General features: G+C 41.2%; 2 protein-coding genes across 3 annotated transcripts in view; one reads left to right on the plus strand and one right to left on the minus strand.

Annotated features, from left to right (window-relative positions):
- LOC138962037 (uncharacterized) overlaps positions 1-21,866 on the plus strand; it is a 384,447-nt gene that overhangs the window by 136,169 nt on the left and 226,412 nt on the right. The gene's annotated exons all lie outside the window — the stretch shown is intronic.
- LOC138962021 (protein O-mannosyl-transferase TMTC1-like) overlaps positions 1-21,866 on the minus strand; it is an 87,174-nt gene that overhangs the window by 19,969 nt on the left and 45,339 nt on the right. The window contains exons 3-7 of the mRNA XM_070333712.1: positions 21,621-21,694; positions 16,902-17,090; positions 15,950-16,022; positions 944-1,047; positions 215-437 (exon numbers count right to left, since the gene is read on the minus strand). Of these exons, the coding sequence (XP_070189813.1) occupies positions 215-437; positions 944-1,047; positions 15,950-16,022; positions 16,902-17,090; positions 21,621-21,694 (663 nt within the window). The remainder of the gene's footprint in view (positions 1-214; positions 438-943; positions 1,048-15,949; positions 16,023-16,901; positions 17,091-21,620; positions 21,695-21,866) is intronic.

The following is a 21,866-nucleotide window of genomic DNA, read 5'->3' on the forward strand; positions in this document are numbered from 1 at the left end:
GGGCTTAGAAATAAGCTCTAAAAATTCTCAATCCCGTTTGAGAGGACTTCGCCTTCAAAGGTGATTGTGGTGAACCGCCACGCTGTCTGTCTCTGTCTCGCGATTCACCCCGGCGAAGCCGGGTATTCCTCTAGTATATAATATACCCCTTACCCTTACCCAGTGCTATGTGCCTCAAAACCCGCTGTCCAGAGCCAGTCGTCTTTGCGTTTACCTGTTTGGAAAAACCGCGCAGAAAATCGCGCAAAAAAACATGTAGACATCTCCATGCCGCAAAGGCCATGATGGCGTAGACAGTGAGCGTGCCTATATTTCTGACGTCACTGAGGCTTGTGACGAGGGGGATGCTGCCGCCTTGCCAGTCGTAGCTCAAAACACAGGGACACAGGAACAACCACAACACGTTGAAGGCTACTAGGTAGTTGAAGGTTAGAGCTCTGAAAATAAACAAAATAACTGGTTTTGTTAGAACTCAAAATAAAGATGACTCGGCGTATTATACTTGTTTTCGTTAAAATATCGGATCATATCGCTACGATGAAAACACGATAGCTGTTCTTCTTCTTCTTTGTTCATGGGTTCATATTTTATGTGCATGACCGTTTTTACCACGACAATAAGACAGCCATACGCCGCTTTCGGGGGATGCATGCTGGGTATTTTCTTATGTTCCTATAACCCACCGAACTCTGACATGGATTACAGGATCTTTTCCGTACGCACTTGGTCTTGTGCTTACGTGTACACAGGAAGGAGGATAAGGCACTAGCAGATCTGAGCATAAGTTGACCTGGGAGATCGGAGAAATCTCCACCCTTAACCATCCAAGCGCGGTCGGGATTCAAACCCGCGACCTTCAGCATGGGAGGCCGACGTTCTTATCCGCTAGGCCAGTGCGCTCGTCACGATAGCTGTTAATAATAGCAAATAGGAATGTCCTAACCTGGTGAGAAAAGAGGTGGAGAAGGAGGCCGGGTTGTCTTCATCTCTGAATGCAGGCATCTGACCGCACATCATCCACAGTCGGAACCACATCAGCAACACGCCCTACAAGCATAAACGTAACAATGGTTCGTTGAGAGTGAATGTTGGCGTGTGAGGGTGTGTGTGTGTGTGTGTGGTGCGAGTGTGTGTGTGTAGGGGGGTGCGTGCGTGCGTGCGTGCGTGTGTGTGTGTGTGTGTGTGTATGTGTGTGTGTGTGTGTGTGTGTGTGTGTGTGTGTGTGTGTGTGTGAGAAAGAGAGAAAGCGCGTGAGGGAGAGAACGAACGAACGAACAAACGAACGAACGAACGAACAGACGAAGTTTATTTTACAAGGATAAAGGTTTAAGGCACATTGCCTTGTCTAACAAACTGTCCTTAAAACAAATACTACACATACAATACTCATAAAAGAAGCATACAAATGGAAAGAAGTAGTAGAAGAAAGAAAAATAAAAATGGAGTAAAAATGATGCGGAGAAAGTTAGAAAGACCACAATAAAGAAGAGAAGAAGAAATGAACCACACACACACATAAAAAGAAAGATTTAGAGAGAGAGGTCCGGAGGGAGACAGCGAGACAGCTCTGCGACGTAACAGCATGGAACCGTGGGCAGGTTTCTGCTTGCAACCCCTTTGATTGCACACCCCCACAAGGCATTCCTTTCTGAACCCTCCTACCCTTTTTGATCAACCCTTTTCTCCCTCTGTCATTATTTTCTTATCGGATCTAAGTTTCTCTGCCACCAACGCCCAAATAGACCTGAAAGCAATGCAACTTGACGAGAAAGTGATTGCAGCGTAGAATCCGTTCCCAAATTTGACAAAACAAACTTTAACGAAGAACGTGGGTGATGAATAGAAATCGCGAGCAAAACGACAAACAAACACCTGCAAAAAAGTATCACGCATTTCTAAAGCTTTTTATCAGGCTTAAAGAATTAAGCAAACGCAGACGGTAAGGCATTTGAACAGTTTCTTTTGACTGCACACAAAAAGCTGTACGCTGCATGTGTTTGAATAACGGCTTTCAACGACTTTGCGTCATGCATTGATGGCAAAATGTGACAGCTAGAATTGATGACGTGGACACGGGTCCCTCATTCTGCCTCCTCTATCACACTTCACCCATCTCCTCCCCTAGCCCACACACCTCATTCAGTTACCTACCCTTCTGCATTCTAAGCCAGCATGCATGTGCACTGATGAGAAGACACCTTGACAGGTTCATCGAAGTACATACGTGCACCGTTTTGGACGTTTTTCATTATGTTGTAGGTGGGGAGCCTTGATTTCATGCTCTCGTTTCAATCTGAATACATGTCTACGTGTGTCCAAAGACTGGATGTGTACCTGTCAACTACTTCACTCTTTTTTGTGAGGACTCCCAAACACATTCAGGCATCTTCTTTGCATCTCAAGTATTCTGAAGCATGCACCACATGCTCCTACCGGTACAAAATCTGTTAACACGCGAACAATACCCGTGTTTGAACGTTCCATGATTATATTTCAAGCACTAAACTTATCCTGTGGAATAATACCACTACTCAGGGGCTGTTCAAATGTCAGAACCGGTTTCGCTTTGCTGAATATGCACCGCATACACATGCAGTCAATCAACAATAAAAAAAACGCTGGGGCTGGACCCGAGTACTCTTCAGACTGGCTCGCTCCCCCAGTATGAAAGTTTTTGTCTTGTGCCCGTGGATTTAAAAAAAAAAAATTATTTTACACAATTAAAAAAATTATTAGAGTAAAATAAAACATTAAAACGTTCATAATAAGCAATAGTAAACAAGAATTTAAAAAAAAAATAAAAATATATAGACTGCCCATGCCGGGAATCGAACCCGGATCCCTTGGATTTAAAAAAAAAAAAATGTTTTTATTTATTTTACACAATTAGAAAAATTATTACAGTAAAATAAAATATTAAAACGTTCATAATAAACAATAGTAAACAAGAATTTATTATAAAAAAAATTAAAATAAAAAAATAGACAGCCCATGCCGGGAATCGAACCCGGATCACTTTAGCCATAGTCGGAAACGCTTTCCACCAAGCCACCAACTCTATCATTCGCCAGTGAACTCAAATGCCTATACTCCTCGCGCACAGTGGTACACGCACGCAAAGCACGCACGCACGCAAATCCTGGTGTCGCTGTCGCTGGCTGGCTGGCGTATTAGCCGAACGGCTGTTCTATCCCATCGCGCCCGCCGTTAAGAGTCGTTTGTGTGGAATATTTCGCATTTAGGTCCCAGGTAACATTATGAAGTTTTAATACGATCAATCGGACCTATTATCAAGTTAGTGTATCAACTTTTGAAAGAACTGCGCCCAGTAGTTTCCCAGCAATAAGCTGTTAAGTCGAGACAGACAGACAGACAGACAGACAGACAGACACACACACACACACACACACACACACACACACACACACACACACACACACACACACACACACACACACACACACACACACACACACACAGCCACACAATTAAAGTCTGCTGGACCCTCCTACTGCGTACTCGGGGAAAATTATTAGAGTAAAATAAAACATTAAAACGTTCATAATAAACAATAGTAAACAAGAATTTCACCAAAACAAGAAGAGCAAACGCTCGATCGAGTCACTTTCGCAGTTCTGAATATTATATCAGGCATCAGATGGACAGGAAGAAATTGCTATTCACAACACAATGAGTCACGTTCACATAAAATTTGAGCCCGGTCACTTTTATAGTTTCCGAGAAAAGCCCAACGTTAAGTTGTGTGTTGCCGAACAGAAAAGGCTAGTTATCTCCCTTGTTTTTCTGATAACGTTCGTAAAAGGCTACAGATGTAAATACTTTGATGTAAAGAATAATCCTACAAAGTTTCAATCACATCCGATGAACTTTGTCAAAGATATAAAATGTCTAATTTTTCCTTTGACGCTGACCTGTGACCTTGAAAAAGGTCAAAGGTCAACGAAACCATCGTTAAAGTGTAGAGGTCATTGGAGGTCACGACTAAACAAAATATGAGCCCGATCGCTTTGATAGTTTCCGAGATACTTTGTCAAAGATATAAAATGTCTAATTTTTCCTTTGACGCTGACCTGTGACCTTGAAAAAGGTCAAAGGTCAACGAAACCATCGTTAAAGTGTAGAGGTCATTGGAGGTCACGACTAAACAAAATATGAGCCCGATCGCTTTGATAGTTTCCGAGAAAAGTCCAACGTTAAGGTGGTGTCTACGGACGGCCGGCCGGACAGACTAACACTGACCGATTACATAGAGTCACTTTTTCTCAAGTGACTCAAAAAAATAGACAGCCCATGCCGGGAATCGAACCCGGATCACTTTAGCCATAGTCGGAAACGCTTTCCGCCAAGCCACCAACTCTATCATTCGCCAGTGAACTTAAATGCCTATACTCCTCGCGCACAGTGGTACACGCACGCAAAGCACGCACGCACGCAAAGCCTGGTGTCGCTGTCGCTGGCTGGCTGGCGGATTAGCCGAGCGGCTGTTATATCCCACCGCGAATCGCGCCCACCGTTAAGAGTCGTTTTTGTTGATTAATTCGCATTTAGGTCCCAGGTAACATTATGAAGTTTTAATACGATCAATCGGACCTATTAGTCCAGGCATCTTAGCCACTTTAGTGAAGGGAACGTTGAAGTGACAATGACTAGGTTTAAAATGTCCCTTATCAGAAAGTTCAACCTCAGTCCTTTGATGTTTATTAAACACATTTTCATATAAAGTTGGCGCTTCATACGGAAAAATGGCTTTGAAATTGACCCAAATCCTTCTTTGGGATCTGTAAATGTCGTTTGGGGGTATGGTTGTAAAATGGTATCTACTGGTCACCCCAATGTATAAACTGAAAACTCTTTCTGCACCAGAACACGCAGAAAGGATTGTATCTGCCTGATGTCTGATGCTTTTCAAAATCCCCAACCACTAACACCTTCAAAACGGACTTTAACTGACACTGTTGTTTTTCCCTATATAATCCTTACTATTTTTCCGAGACGTCGTCGTGTTGTGTATTTAGCTTGCCACAACCTCATACATGGTCCTAAAAGTTAAAGTTGAAGAAAATACTAAAGATAAATGAAAAAGCTGACGCAGTGTCATTCGCACCGTGAATCCCCCCATGGGAACATACTAAAGTCTGGTTCCAAATAGGCTCAATTTCCTTCTATTTCTTTGTATTTCTGCCTCGTAGGGGTAGGGGTGTTCAAACCAAAGGCACCTTTAAACCAAAATTCAAATCACACATCTTACAATACTAAGACACTCAGCAGTAAAAGGGTGTCTGCTGGTAAAAAATTCCAAACAATCCTAAAAGTACTTCACTACTAAAAGTGCTTTTAAAAAGAGCCGTTATTTTTCCCTCTATATTCAGTATTGTGTTTTCTGCGAACATGTAGTCTATTTAGATGGTTGTCGTGTGCACTTGAGTTGCTAAAGCGTTTTCAGTTGGGCATATGTCGAAAAGCCAAGAATTAGCCCTTTGAAAACCATCAGAACTGTCACACAAAAATAACATTTACCTATCTCACCAACTGACCAAACATAGGGCTTTTCCTTATGTATTATGTATTGTCGTGTTTTTTGTAGCATACTTGTGAAAACAGCCACCACTGTTGTAAATGATACTTTAAAGAGCATTATTTCATTTTTACAGTTGAAGGACAACCTGGACTGCCGTATATTACAGCTGTTTTACAATCAGCCAAAATTTTCTTAACAAACGTATGTTAAGAACAACTCCCACAGTGAAATTGAAGGAAAACAAAGTGAAAATCCGCCTGAAATAGAGGAGCTAAAGAATCAACAATAAACGACTGCATGGATAGCTTGATGCACGAATGCATTGCGGACATGTTTGTCTCCAACCAAGAGAAAGTTCCAAAAAATCCCTTTTGTGCTTCTTATTATACAGTGACGTCAAAGACAGCCTTTTCTGCTGTTCATACATTCAGGGGTTATGGTTACACTAAACGACGTAGTTGTAGCCATACTGCCATCCAGATTTATTTTTTCCTTGCGAGCAGTCACAGGGTGTTTGTGCTGTCTGCCAACCGTTAGATGACCCCGCCCAAGTCTGTTAAGGGACCGTTTGACCGTTATAGAACGCGTCTTTTTGATTTTTTGGCACAGTTGGAAACGGTTGATTTTTATCCCTACCATTGTTTCCAAACATTATATAGGAATGTTTTGTGAACAACGGATAATAGCCGCTACTCGCATGTGTAGCAAAAGTGAGCGTACATACTCACCCTGGTCGTACAGCCGTTGTCCGTTGCCCGTCTTTATCTGTCTGTACTGAACATTACCTTTGGATATTTCTCCAACGCTATGAAGTGAAGAAACACCAAATGTTGCAAAATGTTGTATGACCCCAAGAGCTCAAAAAAGATACTTGAGAACCTTGACCTTACCATAAGGTCAAGGTCACAGGGAGAATTAATGTGGTCTAAAAACTGCAAAATTTCACATTGTGCCAGTTTTCTGGAAAACAAATTAAAAACAGCGGGCTTAGTTTTGTATGGTATACAAGAAAAAGAAAGCCTTATCTTCTGATACCATTTTGGTTGATTTCGCTTCAATGTCAAGGTCAGAGGAGCCCTTCAAAGTTGAATTGTAGACATATTTTGATGTGAGCTTGCCCCTTTAACTTTACTATGGACGATATCTCTTACAAACTTAAACACTGAGTGGGGCGTTTGTTAGAATTTCATAGTGAGCCACATCTGGTCACATATCGTTAGGGTCAAGGTCACATTGACCCCTATGAAAAATGTGACCAAGCCGGGTAAAGAAATCCATGTGTCTTGGTAAAAAATCTTAACAAAGCAAAGCCCATGCGACTCTCATGCTTGACCTTTGTCTTAAAGTGACCTTGACCTTCAGGTGACCTTGAAGGTGAAGGTCTAACAACTGAAGCTGGCAAGGACATTGTACACTATTAGAACTGTTTTACAGATTTTTCCTACCAAATTACACATGACCTTTGGCCAAGGTCAAGATCATCAAAGGTCACACATCACAAGGCTATCAATTCAAGACATAGGAAGCATAAACATACTTATTGGCACTTTCTACAAAGAGACATTGTCACTTTTAGTGATTCAATTGCCCGTTTCAGTCACATTTCATAAGGGGCAAAGTGACCTTGACCTTGATGATATGTGACTAAATGTGGCTCAATATCAGTATATAACATGTGCCCCACACAATTATGAAGTTTGAAAGATTTTTTTCATAGTTCAGGGTCAAGGTCACTTCAAAACATGTATACAATTCAACTTTGAAGGACTCCTGTGACCTTGACATTGAAGCGAGGTCAACCAAAATGGTATCATAAGATAAGGCTTTCTTTTTCTTGTATACCATACAAAACTAAGCCCGCTGTTTTTAATTTGTTTTCCAGAAAACTGGCACAATGTGAAATTTTGCAGTTTTTAGACCACATTCATTCTCCCTGTGACCTTGACCTTAAGGTAAGGTCAAGGTTCTCAAGTATCTTTTTTGAGCTCTTGGGGTCATACAACATTTTGCAACATTTGGTGTTTCTTCACTTCATAGCGTTGGAGAAATATCCAAAGGTAATGTTCAGTACAGACAGATAAAGACGGGCAACGGACAACGGCTGGACGACCAGGGTGAGTATGTACGCTCACTTTTGCTACACATGCGAGTAGCGGCTATTATCCGTTGTTCACAAAACATTCCTATATAATGTTTGGAAACAATGGTAGGGATAAAAATCAACCGTTTCCAACTGTGCCAAAAAATCAAAAAGACGCGTTCTATAACGGTCAAACGGTCCCTTAACAGACTTGGGCGGGGTCATCTAACGGTTGGCAGACAGCACAAACACCCTGTGACTGCTCGCAAGGAAAAAATAAATCTGGATGGCAGTATGGCTACAACTACGTCGTTTAGTGTAACCATAACCCCTGAATGTATGAACAGCAGAAAAGGCTGCCTTTGACGTCACTGTATAATAAGAAGCACAAAAGGGATTTTTTGGAACTTTCTCTTGGTTGGAGACAAACATGTCCGCAATGCATTCGTGCATCAAGCTATCCATGCAGTCGTTTATTGTTGATTCTTTAGCTCCTCTATGGCAGGGGGATTTTCAATTTGTTTTCCTTCAATTTCACTATGGGAGTTGTTCTTAACATACGTTTGTTAAGAAAATTTTGGCTGATTGTAAAACAGCTGTAATATACGGCAGTCCAGGTTGTCCTTCAACTGTAAAAATGAAATAATGCTCTTTAAAGTATCATTTACAACAGTGGTGGCTGTTTTCACAAGTATGCTACAAAAAACACGACAATACATAATACATAAGGAAAAGCCCTATGTTTGGTCAGTTGGTGAGATAGGTAAATGTTATTTTTGTGTGACAGTTCTGATGGTTTTCAAAGGGCTAATTCTTGGCTTTTCGACATATGCCCAACTGAAAACGCTTTAGCAACTCAAGTGCACACGACAACCATCTAAATAGACTACATGTTCGCAGAAAACACAATACTGAATATAGAGGGAAAAATAACGGCTCTTTTTAAAAGCACTTTTAGTAGTGAAGTACTTTTAGGATTGTTTGGAATTTTTTACCAGCAGACACCCTTTTACTGCTGAGTGTCTTAGTATTGTAAGATGTGTGATTTGAATTTTGGTTTAAAGGTGCCTTTGGTTTGAACACCCCTACCCCTACGAGGCAGAAATACAAAGAAATAGAAGGAAATTGAGCCTATTTGGAACCAGACTTTAGTATGTTCCCATGGGGGGATTCACGGTGCGAATGACACTGCGTCAGCTTTTTCATTTATCTTTAGTATTTTCTTCAACTTTAACTTTTAGGACCATGTATGAGGTTGTGGCAAGCTAAATACACAACACGACGACGTCTCGGAAAAATAGTAAGGATTATATAGGGAAAAACAACAGTGTCAGTTAAAGTCCGTTTTGAAGGTGTTAGTGGTTGGGGATTTTGAAAAGCATCAGACATCAGGCAGATACAATCCTTTCTGCGTGTTCTGGTGCAGAAAGAGTTTTCAGTTTATACATTGGGGTGACCAGTAGATACCATTTTACAACCATACCCCCAAACGACATTTACAGAGCCCAAAGAAGGATTTGGGTCAATTTCAAAGCCATTTTTCCGTATGAAGCGCCAACTTTATATGAAAATGTGTTTAATAAACATCAAAGGACTGAGGTTGAACTTTCTGATAAGGGACATTTTAAACCTAGTCATTGTCACTTCAACGTTGTTCTCTAATATGCCTGGACTATATTATCAAGTTAGTGTATCAACTTTTGAACGAACTGCGCCCAGTAGTTTCCCAGCAATAAGCTGTTAAGTCGAGACAGACAGACAGACACACACACACACACACGTCACACACACACACAGACACACAATTAAAGTCTGCTGGATAAAAGTGTCTGCTTAACGGACACATAGTTCACCATCTCAGGTGTGATCTATTGCATGACACAAGACCATCTCTCCATCTGGACACATAGTTCACCATCTCAGGTGTGATCTATTGCATGACACAAGACCATCTCTCCATCTGGACACATAGTTCACCATCTCAGGTGTGATCTATTGCATGACACAAGACCATCTCTCCATCTGGACACATAGTTCACCATCTCAGGTGTGATCTATTGCATGACACAAGACCATCTCTCCATCTGGACACATAGTTCACCATCTTAGGTGTGATCTATTGCATGACACAAGACCATCTCTCCATCTGGACACATACCAAAACTCACCAGCCTAGCTGCTCTCTGTGCAGAGTGAAAATGTTTTGATGAATTAACTTATTAACGGACATTTTTGGCAAATTTGTGAAAGACATTCATAAGGCAAAAAACAAAAACAAAAGTCTGTTCACAGTATCCCGACCGACCCTATTTTTTCGCGCGACCCTAGACTTTTTTTGGGCATTTGGGGGAGAAAAAAAAAGTATTTGTTTTTTTGCAAAATAACTTAAAAATGTTTTTTTGTAAAAAAAAACCAAAAAACAATCCCGACCTACCGACCCTATTTTTTTTGCCTATGTTACTGCAAACAGACTATTATTTTTGTGGCCTAAAAAGTCTCACTCTGCATGGGAAGCAGTCAGGATGTTGAGTATTGGTAAGTATTCAAGGGGAGCGATGTTCTAATCCCATGTACAATAGATGGTGAGCTGAACTGTTTTTACAGGAAGGATTGTACCTTTAAATCTACTAAAAGTAAATTTTAAGGGGCTTATTGTCCGTCAGGTCTTAATTGCCTATATTGGACATGAATTGGTTTATACGATTCGAGTTTTACGCCCTCACGGCTTTTTGATGTTTGCGTGTTTAGGTGGTATCAGCCATCTGCACTTATGGTAGAATGACCAAGATCTTTAACGTGCCATTGTGGTGACACGGGGGTGGGAGATGGATACCGTCTCTGGGTCTGCACATAAAGTTGACCCGTGTCCGTCCCGGCCCGGATTCGAACCAGCGACCTCTCGATCACAAGTCCAGTGCTCTACCACCTGAGCTACCCGGGCCCCCTTAAATCTACTGCTAAAAAGACAAACTTAAGTACTGCTTAGGCCGCCCACTTCAATGCAGTAAAAGAAGGAGTGCATGCTTATATATCAAAAGTGCCTACTTGACCAATAGGCTAGGCCTATATCAAGTCTACTGCTAGAAAGAATGACTCAAGTGGGACTCAAGCCCCCATGTTTGCTTTCAGTTCAGTGAAGTATGCACTGCTTAATTATATGCAATTATATGCATGTTTAAGTGTTTTGGCAATGCATGCATGTGTACAAAACACTAGTCCAATTGTGAGCTCAGGAAGAACAAATTGAACGGCCGACATTTCTCTGTTAACACTTTGTAAAATGTATACTGCGCTTTTTTCAAAGCAGCGAAATCTGATATACTCGTAGAAGTACCCACCACTGTCGAATGATGTGAGTGCTAAGCATTAACGTGATTCTTACGCATGATTTAACTGACGGTTTACTGCACATAGGCGGGGGGTACACATTCGTTCAAACTGACACACCAAGCACCCTTTTACTCCCCGCCCCTATCTTCGAAAAGGAAAAACTATTGGGTATAAATTCGCGAGTCAATACAAAAATCTGTTCTTTTTGATTTTCTCTCATTTATTTCGGACTCCCCCAAACCATTACATTGTTAACTTTAAACCAGACTGAGATCAAGGAGGTGTTATATCCAGTAGAGTATCAGTCCATGTCCTTGAAGTAAACCAACAGAACGTCCCATCAAACAGTACCAACTGAAGAAAAATAATTGTCACTTCAAAAATAAGGACCGTCGCTTTTAAGCTGTTAAGAAACACGTGGCCACAATTATACTCCCCTCTCTCATATCTTTATCATACAAATAACACCCTCTCTTCACGTCTGAAAAGAAAATTCAGAAGTCCGAACAGACAGGTTCGTTTCTTTTCCACCAACACCATACAAACCCGGCCGAGAGAGGTATAGATCATTGTACATTGTGACGGCCATTTCATGGCCATACCATACTGTCGACAGATATTATGAATTAGGCTCAGCTGAAGGGTTCTTGTGTCGCACCTGAAGTGGTTAAAAAGGCCGCGTCAGGAGATCCTTGGGGGAATTATAAATGAAGGTAAGAAGGCGTGGCAGAATCTGCATTTTCGTATACATCGAAACACACTTTCACTGAGAAAACAGGACTGGGTAGCTTTCTGAAATACAGCGGTATTCGACTGGTACGGCACAGCACAGTTTAAGAATTTTTAGAGCAATGACCTCCAGTATACATACATATCAGTATGTGGGTGTGGGTGTTGCCGTGCGGAAAACCCGGTTTAAGTCGCACAACACAAGATCAAGTTTTCCCCGAAAACCGTTGGCGTGTGGAAATTCACTGACATTTAGGTGTGTTTTTTTTTTAAACTTTTTGGGCCCTGCAGGGTATTATCTACGTACGTAGGCTATAAAATTTTTTCCCCAAAATTAAAACAACTGAATTGTTTACTTTTCTTTGCAGTTCTGTATCCCTGTACAAAGCGCCTCTAAATTCCGTACCTTTTCAGTTTAATTTCAGCAAACCCGGGCACTTGCAATTGGCTCCTGAGTGTACACACTGAGAAGCACAAAATTTCAAAACGAAGTCAGATAAAATGAAGCTCTTCTGTGACTTTCTTATCAGGATGGGGGGGGGGGGGGGGGGGATGATACAACGAATAATGTAACAAAAACGAATAATGTAACAATTGTTACATTATTCGTTTTTGTTACATTATTCGTTGTATCAGGGGGTGCTTGTTGCTCAGCATGTTTTGCTGAATTCATGACTTTAAAAATATCATTTTGTAAACAAAACAATGAATGAATAAATCAATTAATTAATTAAATCGAATGTAACGATTTTGTGTACACTGTCACATGTCTTTCTAATATCGGAACTTAGTGAAAGGTTGTTAACGTGTGGCATAATTGAGGCATTTTTTTCTTAATGTGTATATATATATATGTTACTTTACAGGACAATGACCTTTAATCCTGAAAACTTGATGGCCATATCTCCGCAGAATCAAAAACGGCCATTCCGTAAAATGAAAATCTGGTCGTTGTTTTGTTGTATGTAGGGATCGCTTTCGGTACCGTGTGGCATGCCTGAGTTTGTTTTTTCTTCAGGGCAATGGCCTTCAGCCTTTCCACCTTGACAGGGCAAATCTTTGCAGTGCCAAATCGGCTACTTTGTAACAGGAAAATCTGGTCCTCTGTTTGTTTGTTCCATGAAGCATTGCAGGACAACCACCTTTGGGAGCTTCAGGGATTAACCAAGAAGCAAATGAAACTGCTTGAGTTAGAGTGGTCTTCGTTAACATATATCTGTAAATCTGAAAGGCCTTAAATCGTCAGACAGTTAGTAAAGTGACAAAATAATAACAAGGCTGGCAGCTGTATCGCGCGCCTCTTTCTCGCTCTAATCCTCGCCTCGCACCCCCCCCCCCCCCCCCCCCCCGGCAATGCCACCCCTATCCCCAAACACACCCTCACAAAACATAAATACATCCGCCTCCTCGATAAACAAAAAACGATAGACTCAAATCTCCACAGCATCAAAGCCACTATCACTATTTCCACCACATTATAATATGTTAAAATACCCTGTGGTCTTTGCTTGTGCCCCGTGTTACGCTTCAAAAGCTGTATTCCTCTTATCCCTCTCCGGTTTTGGAATACTTTCTCCCCTCCATGAAGATTTAACTCTTAAGTAACACCACATGAAAGTGAATTGGTCCGGGAACACGCTAGCGAGTTACAACAAATATTTGTTCTCCATGTCAGTCAAGTACTCGACAAATATTTTAGCACACGCCTAGCGCCTACGTAATCTAAACCAACATTATATATTTGAACTAACATTAAATACATAGGCCTACCCGCTTTGACTTCCGCTGCGCTGTGATATGAGAATGTAAAAACTTAAACAGCAGGTAATGGAGAGAGCCGCCAGAAGTTGGCCGTTCCGGTCCATTGGACTAAAGCATGTCCTCAACTGGGCGAAGTCGACTTCGCGAAGCTGGCCCCACGAAGCTTTAGCACTAAGTTCTCGGTAAAAAGGCTTCGGGCTCAAGGACCGCCTTGACCGCAAAATTGGCGTTTGCCCGTCACCAGTTCATAAAGACCTTCTTTTCGCATGTATGTGTCAATCAGAGGAAGGTTACTTTACAATCTCGACATTGTGTTGGTTGACTGAATACTGTATTGTTTCTTAACCCCCCCCCCCCCTCTCAACCCTTCTTTATCTCTCTCCCTATCCCCACCTACCCTCCCCTCTCTCTTTCTATCTCTATCTCGTTACTATCCCTCTCTCTCTCTATCTCTACCTCGTTCTGTCTCTCTCTGACTCTCTCTCTCTCTCTATCTCTCTCTATACTTGTCTCGTCATGAAGCGAACTTTTCAACCTCAGTTATAAACGACTACATGAATGTTAGTGCCATGGGTTGAACATCAATACTTCAGAGGGGCCGAATTGGGGTATTTAGTGTGGAGTTACGAGATAAGAAAAGCCGAATGCGAAAGTTTGTGTCAGCCGGCAACTTAGCTCACACAGGCACACAAAAACGGCTGTTCCGTTTTACTCCCCTGTTTGTACTACATCTTTCGACTTTGGGCATTTTTGGTGTTTAGGGACAGAAAATAGTTGGTTTAGTCCTGTTTCATCAGGAAGTTAGCAGAAAAGGGTATGCTATCGACATTTTGTAAAGCTGAAAAACATTCCAGAGAAGAATTTCAAGTTGTCAGTGTGTACTGTTGTCGATTGAAACATCGTGTGGTACAGATGGGTAAACCGGAACCATGCGTCTTTGTTATTGTCAATATGCTTTTGGATATTGGCAAAAATGGCCGACTTCCGTAGCATTATGCTTTGATGATCGGAAGAGACCATCCAATCACAGCCCCCGAATTCCCCCACGTGTCCATCAGAATAGCTATATTAACAGCTATTGTGTTTTCAGCGTAGCAATAGGGTCCGATATTTAGACGAGACAAGTATAATGCCGACGAGTCGAAGACGAGTTGCATTATACTTGTTCGAGTCTAAATATCGGACCCTATTGCTACGCTGAAAATACAATAGCGATTATATAGCTGTTATGACCTTGATTTGTTGTTCCAAACTTACAAAATGACAGTTTTTTTGCGTCGATGCGTTGATCTCAGGTTTTGATAGCAGACGCCGTTTCTTATGCGCATTAGTTTTGCGCAGGCGCCACACTGACTTTGGAAAAAAAATCGATTTGACAACACAGCTGTTAAACAGCTTTTTATTAGTTCATTCGTATACAACAAAAAGAAGTTTGAGTTTTTTTAATTTTGAACAAGACTACTTATGAAGAAGACCAAAACACAACATCAACGGAAAACTAGAAACAACTGAAGAACTAGGATGCAACAAGGGGAGGAGAAGAGAACAGCTAATCCGTACAACGCGAACAGACGGCAGCGAAGTTTTCAGTTTGGTGAATGGCATTTATACTTGTCTCGTCATGAAGCGAATTCTGTCGCGATATAACCTTGAACGGTTGAAAACGACGTTAAACACCAAATAAAGAAAGAATGAAGCGAATTGTTCAACCTCAGTTATAAACGACTACATGAATGTTAGTGCCATGGGTTGAACATCAATACTTCAGAGGGGAATTGGGGTATTTAGTGTGGAGTTACGAGATAAGAAAAGCCGAATGCGAAAGTTTGTGTCAGTCGGCAACTTAGCTCACACAGGCACACAAAAACGGCTGTTCCGTTTTACTCCCCTGTTTGTACTACATCTTTCGACTTTGGGCATTTTGTGGTGTTTAGGGACAGAAAATAATTGGTTTAGTCCTGTTTCATCAGGAAGTTAGCAGAAAAGGGTATGCTATCGACATTTGTAAAGCTGAAAAACATTCCCGAGAAGAATTTCAAGTTGTCAGTGTGTGCTGTTGTCGATTGAAACATCGTGTGGTACAGATGGGTAAACCGGAACCATGCGTCTTTGTTATTGTCAATATGCTTTTGGATATTGGCAAAAATGGCCGACTTCCGTAGCATTATGCTTTGATGATCGGAAGAGACCATCCAATCACAGCCCCCGAATTCCCCCACGTGTCCATCAGAATAGCTATATATGTACATCATAACAAAAAGAAAACTACGAACAAATACGATATACAATGAGACAGACACAAAACACAGAACATTCGCAAGCATAAACAGGCACAGAGAAGACACCAAGGGATTGTGAGGTAGACAGGCATGAACTGAAAGAAAGGTAGAGACAGAGAGAGAAAAGAGAGGTGATATAAATTTAGTATAACGGAATTCGTGGCAGACACAAGAATAGAAGATGGGAGAGCAAACTGACAAGTTAAGCTTAAAAAAAAAAAAAATACTGACCACACAAACAATGGCAGACAGGCGTCTCGCCAGGGCGTAGAGGTCAGGGTCCCGTCTTCGGGTGCAAACCCACCTGTCAAAATAAACCACACAATAGACATTCAAATACACTCGCTTGTTACCCGCGGGGGAGGATACCACTAGCTGTGTAAAATGATTACAATAGCTGAGTCCATTGCCTAAAAGAGGATATTTCAGTCCTTAAGTTTGGAGTTGTTAAAGATTCAACAGTACAAAGATGAAAACATGCATTGTAGATTTAGCTCGAACATGCCCACATTAAAATTGTACCCATTCATAAAAAACATTTTAGATTAAAAATAACCTTGCTGGAACAGATCATTGTATTTTGTAAAAGTATACTTTGGCAAAAATGAAAAAGGCAGTATCTACATGTAGAATGGCCGCAGCGATGTTTTGCAAATCCACCCGTCAAAATAACCGACACAATAGACTCAGTTACAAACGAATTTTACCCGCGGGTTGGAATACCACGGGCGATGTTTAAAAAAAATTTTTTAAGTACAATGGCGCTTTTCATGGCCTTTAGTGGTTTATTGAGCTTTAGTGGATTCATGGGATCAGTTTTTGTAAGTATACGTCATCCAACGTCAAACTTTCTTCAAACATAAAAAAACCAATCAGTGATTGCAGGGAAACTGTTTGAACAACATGCACATAAATGACGTGAAAAACATTGTCAGTCGCTATAAAAAAAATAATTAAAAAAAGTGTTTTTGGAGAGAGAAAAAAAAACACAACATAAACATTTATCGTAATTTCAGTATTAAGAAGGTAAAATAACGCTCGTCGCAAGGAAACTGCCTGCAATTCATGCGCAACAATATGAGCTATACATTTAGTTTTTTCTACTGGACTTTTTGACATTTTTTGTTTAATCATATTAACAAAAACTGGAAGAACATCTAAGGGTCACCCAAACAACACAAACCTTTTCGTGGCTTGGCCAGAGAAGATGAAGACATCCAGAACAGCGCAGATGCCAAGACCCATAATTCCGTGCTCCTTACACAGCATGGCTGCTCCAGAGAAGACCATGGCAAGCCAGAAATACACAGCCTGGCTGTATCTTGGTGATGACGTGACTGGTTGGACACCATTGTGGTGGACCCCTAAAGATCTGCATACATATAATACAGAGAAATTATGGCATACGTTTTTTGAAAGGGTTCATATTTTGACATAAAAGAAGGTAGAGTATTTCAGTTACTTGTATAAGGGATATCGTTTCCTCAAAAGAAAGTATAACGTAAATGAATGGAATGTAAGGGTAACAAATCCTACACATATCGGTATATATCCACTTAAGACACGCATCTCTTTTCTTGGCTGAAACTTTTTCTAACAAATTAAATTAAATGACAAGAAACCCGACACATTAGAATAATACATTCCGTTGAATATTAAGGAATTAATTGTTTGCAGAATTACAGGTAGTTTGGGGTATCAAAATATCCTCTCATACATAAGAGGTTTAAAGCTGAACTTGAAGGATAGTTGTTGTTTTCTGGGTTGTACCAAAAGCAACCAGTAAGGTTTAGACTAGCTCGTAATTTGATTATTTGATTGAGACCATGTTCCTGTTGGGAGCATTTTTTCCAGCGAGGACTCAAAAAATGTTCCAGTTAGGAAAATAGACGTTCCCAACAGAAACATGGTCTCAATCTAGACCCCCAGACATCATTTCTATAACATTTTAAGGTAGTCCAGCCATTCTGTGACGTGAGTGCCAGATATCTATATATATATACGACTAGTGTCTGTGTGTCTGTGTGTCTGTGTGTCTGTGCGCGATGCGCGGCCAAGGTTCTCGATGGATCTGTTTTAAATTTGGTGATCATATTCAGGTACACCCTGGACACAACCTGGTCGATGAGATATTTCAACACGTGCTCTCAGCGCGCAGCGCTGTGCGCGCTGAACCGATTTTGGTTTTTTTTGTCTGGATCCACTACCAGTAACTCTTCCTTATCTTCTCCAGTGTTTTCAGCCGCGATTATCTCCCTTCCTCCGTGTGGCGTCAATCCATATTCCCGTTACTACGTTACTATTTTTAGAAGGTCACTGCACGTTACTATTTTTAGAAGGTCTCCAGTGTTTTGCGCGTTTATCTCCTTTCCTTCGTGCGCCGGCAAAGCCGGGTCCCAGGCGCAGCCTGGTATTCGGCTCTACTTCTTCCCGGCGAAGCCGGTACCCGGCGAAGCGGGTAATCATCTAGTTGTGAGATAGTCTGGCTAACCGACCTAACTTCGCGCGCGATCCAGAGCAAATGAAAATATAGCAACTATCCACAATCGGAAGTCATCGCTCTCAACGGATATGGTGCGGAACAGTTTCCCACCCGTGTAGGTGGGGAGATTGATTGGTTTGGGTTCTTTTGTACTTCTACTCTACAATGTGCTTGACCAAAGTAGTCTGAGGGATTCACTATCTTTATTAAAAATGGTGCAAAAAGGATCTGTCTCGGGATTGAAAACAAGATAAGAAAACTATTCTTCCTCTGACATCACACCCTCAAACAAATCTAACGCCTACCCGTTCAAGTTTGCCCCTATTTTTACTCATGCACTCGAATCACGATTAGAAACGGGTGCAATAAAACACCTAGCGGACATGGGCTTAAACCTGTGGAGAGAAACAGCAGGTAGAAGTATTGACATTAATGCCCAAGTTTTTGTTCCGGAAGATTTATAACGCCATCAGTATCCTACGGTGTGTTTGGGTAGGGGGAACATACCCCTAAAACGTACGGGTGCATGGTTTTTGACGCTGCGGGAGACACAGTTGTTCGCTTGGTTCGAAGGTTACGACCCGGATATAAATCAAGAAGATAGTGGCATGATGGGAAAAAGAAAAAAAGGGAGGACAGAAGAGAGAGACGGGGGGGGGGGGGGGCGCAGTGGGGAGTAGGGGGCAGAGAGAGAGAGAGAGAGAGAGAGAGAGAGAGAGAGAGAGAGAGAGAGAGACGGAGAGACGGAGAGAGGTAGAGGTCGTTAGTTGTAATTCTTAAATAGGTAAAGTAACTTTTTTTCTAATCTCAAAGATTTGCATATGAATAGAAGCTTTTTTCACTTCGCGGCAATTTGTAACCTAATTTTTGTAGTGCTCTTTCATTTGTATCTCGGTTGCGTTGGTGTTTTAAACAGTCAATCAGCGGGTATATTGAAAGAAAACGCCTAAGACAAACTTAATCGGCGATAAATCTTTCAACATTGTTTTTCTTCTTGTTCTGTAGTACGATCGAAAACCGTAGATAAGGACAGAAGAGATAGCACGAATTCGTCTTTTTGCCGATATTGGGTTTGGTACACGCACTAAGACACAGTTATTCCCGCATGAAAAAGTCTAGGCAATATACTCTTTCAAAAATAATCATCAAACCCCAGAAGTGTTGCAATGGTGTGTATATCATCATTGAGCCTGTGTGATATATGTGCACATTTTCTCCCATGTGTTTGCAATAATTCATAAGGCACGCGCTTTCTTTATTACGGTGTACATACGTAATGCACAAGTAGTTCAATACAGGATTGAAAAAGTTCATTTGGTGAGAAATAAGAAAGGGCACATAGTGCTTGGAACCGAGGTGTCTCTATTGCACCTTTGAATTCAGATCAACCAGAAGACTTTCAGTCACTGCGATAATAACACGCATCACAAGTTCCATAAAACTCCCCATAAACCTTACGCGACCTAACTTGCGTCCGGAGTATCGTATCATCATAATATGACAAATGCATTCGAACCGTCTACGCTGATTTCGTGTGATACTTTCTATAGAGTCTTTTGTGATATAACTGTAAAGATTCCTATGCCAATTTTCAAACGGAAATGTCTCTTTTCTTCAGCAAGAAAGCTTCGCGAACGATAAATATTCATACAAGTAGTGCACAGAAAAAGAAGACTATTGTTCAAGAGGGGCTAACAGAAAACTCGTATCAAAACCTCCGCGTGTATACCGGCTATAATATATATCTGATGATATACAGACACGCCTTGTAAAACTAGATTTCAAGAAGCAATTGAAAGTAAGTATTGTTCAAAAGTGTCAAATAGCACACTCTTGTCAGAACTTCTTCATGTTCCAGTTTTAATATAACTGAAACTATACTGATACGTCTAGTAAAAGGTAAATGTCAAGGAGCAATTGAAGTGGAATATTCTTAAATCGTGACGAATAACAACCTGCTGTCAAGACCTCTGCATGTAAATGGACTAGAGTATAACTGATCATATGTACAGAGGTATACTTGGCAAAGCTAAATGTCAAGAAGCAATTGCATTGGAAAGTTGTTCAAAAGTCTCAAATAGCTGTCTCCTGTCAAAACCTCCGCAGCCAAACCAGCCTAGAAGAACTGATGATACGGATACGTCTGATAGCACAAAATGTCAAGAAGCAAGTGAACCTAGACATAGTCATTGACATAGAAGACTTTATTATCTCAACAGAGAAATTTGTTTGTGGTTTGTATATGACAACAAACATAAAACATGGCATAGAACAGTGTGTGTTCAACAGTGTCACATACCAAACTCTTCTCAAAACCTCTGCATGCATGCGTGATTCAGTGTAACCCATGCAGATACGCCTTGTAAAAACTAAATATCAAGAAGCGCAGATCGAAAACGTGCCCTTGTCTCAAAGCCATTAATAATTACCTAGTATTATAAACGTGCTCTACTGAAGTGAAGTCAGTATTGTTGAAAAGTGTCATATAGCAAACTCCTAGAAAACCTACGCATTCATATTGGCTCGAATACAACTGATGCCGTGTAAAAACTAATGTCAACCAGAAATTGACACTGCGTCTCGAAACTTTCACAAAGTTCGGGATGTGTCGTGCCGTGATAAATCTAAAGCGCCATCGGCGAAAAGATCAGTTGATACCGTGCACCTATTATCATACCCAGTCATAATAACGTTTTCAAAGAGCGTAGTTCACTAGCTGGAAGCAATTAGCCTCTACATATACGTATCATATATCTACGTAGAATGTAATTAACCTAGGTACCATATATCTATGAAGAGGGTAAAGTTACTTTGCTTTGTTTTTTGGTTTTATTATTTTTGCAGTATCCCTGGCTAATTGCTCTAGCGGCCTCTTTTCATGAGTAAGGCTTTGATGATTTTTGATAACGCTTTTAATGTTGCTGCTTTTTATGAACGAGATTGACTGATAAAAAGGAGATAGAGTCTCTCTGTATCTGTCTGTATATCTTTCTGTCTCTCTGCGCACCTGTGTCTCTCTGTCTGTGTCTCTGTTTGTGTCCGAGACTCTCTCTCTGTGTTTGTCTCTCTCTTTGTGTGTGTGTGTGTGTGTGTGTGTGTGTGTGTGTGTGTGTGTCAGTGTCTCTCTCTCTCTCTCTCTCTCTCTCTCTCTCTCTCTCTCTCTCTCTCTCTCTCTCTCTCTCTCTCTCTCTCTCTCTCTCTGCCTGTCTGTCTATCTGTCTCTGTTTCTCTTTCTCGTTCTTCCTCTCTCCTCTCTCTGTCTGTCTCTCTCTCTCCTCTGTCTGTCTGTCTGTCTGTCTGTCTGTCTGTCTGTCTGTCTGTCTGTCTCTCTCTCTCTCTCTCTCTCTCTCTCTCTCTCTCTCTCTCTCTCTCTCTCTCTCTCTCTCTCTCTCTCTCAGTGTACGAGAAGGAGCAAGTCACCTGGCGTAGCAGAGGAGAGACAGAAGAACGCCCAGGCATGACAACAGCTCGGCTCGCCCAACGATTCCTGTCACCTGCGACACAAAGACAAAACAAATTTTGATTATCAACGCGAATGCTTAAACATAACTTTTGTCTAGATCATATCAAATTGAGGCAAAGCGCTGATGACAAGATCTAGATAGAAAGAAAGGGGCGCGCGTATGTAGCCTTTCTGAGTTCAGACAACAACAGAACGTGATAGTT

This window comes from Littorina saxatilis, linkage group LG3 (assembly GCF_037325665.1).
Source record: "Littorina saxatilis isolate snail1 linkage group LG3, US_GU_Lsax_2.0, whole genome shotgun sequence".
NCBI lineage: Eukaryota > Metazoa > Mollusca > Gastropoda > Littorinimorpha > Littorinidae > Littorina > Littorina saxatilis.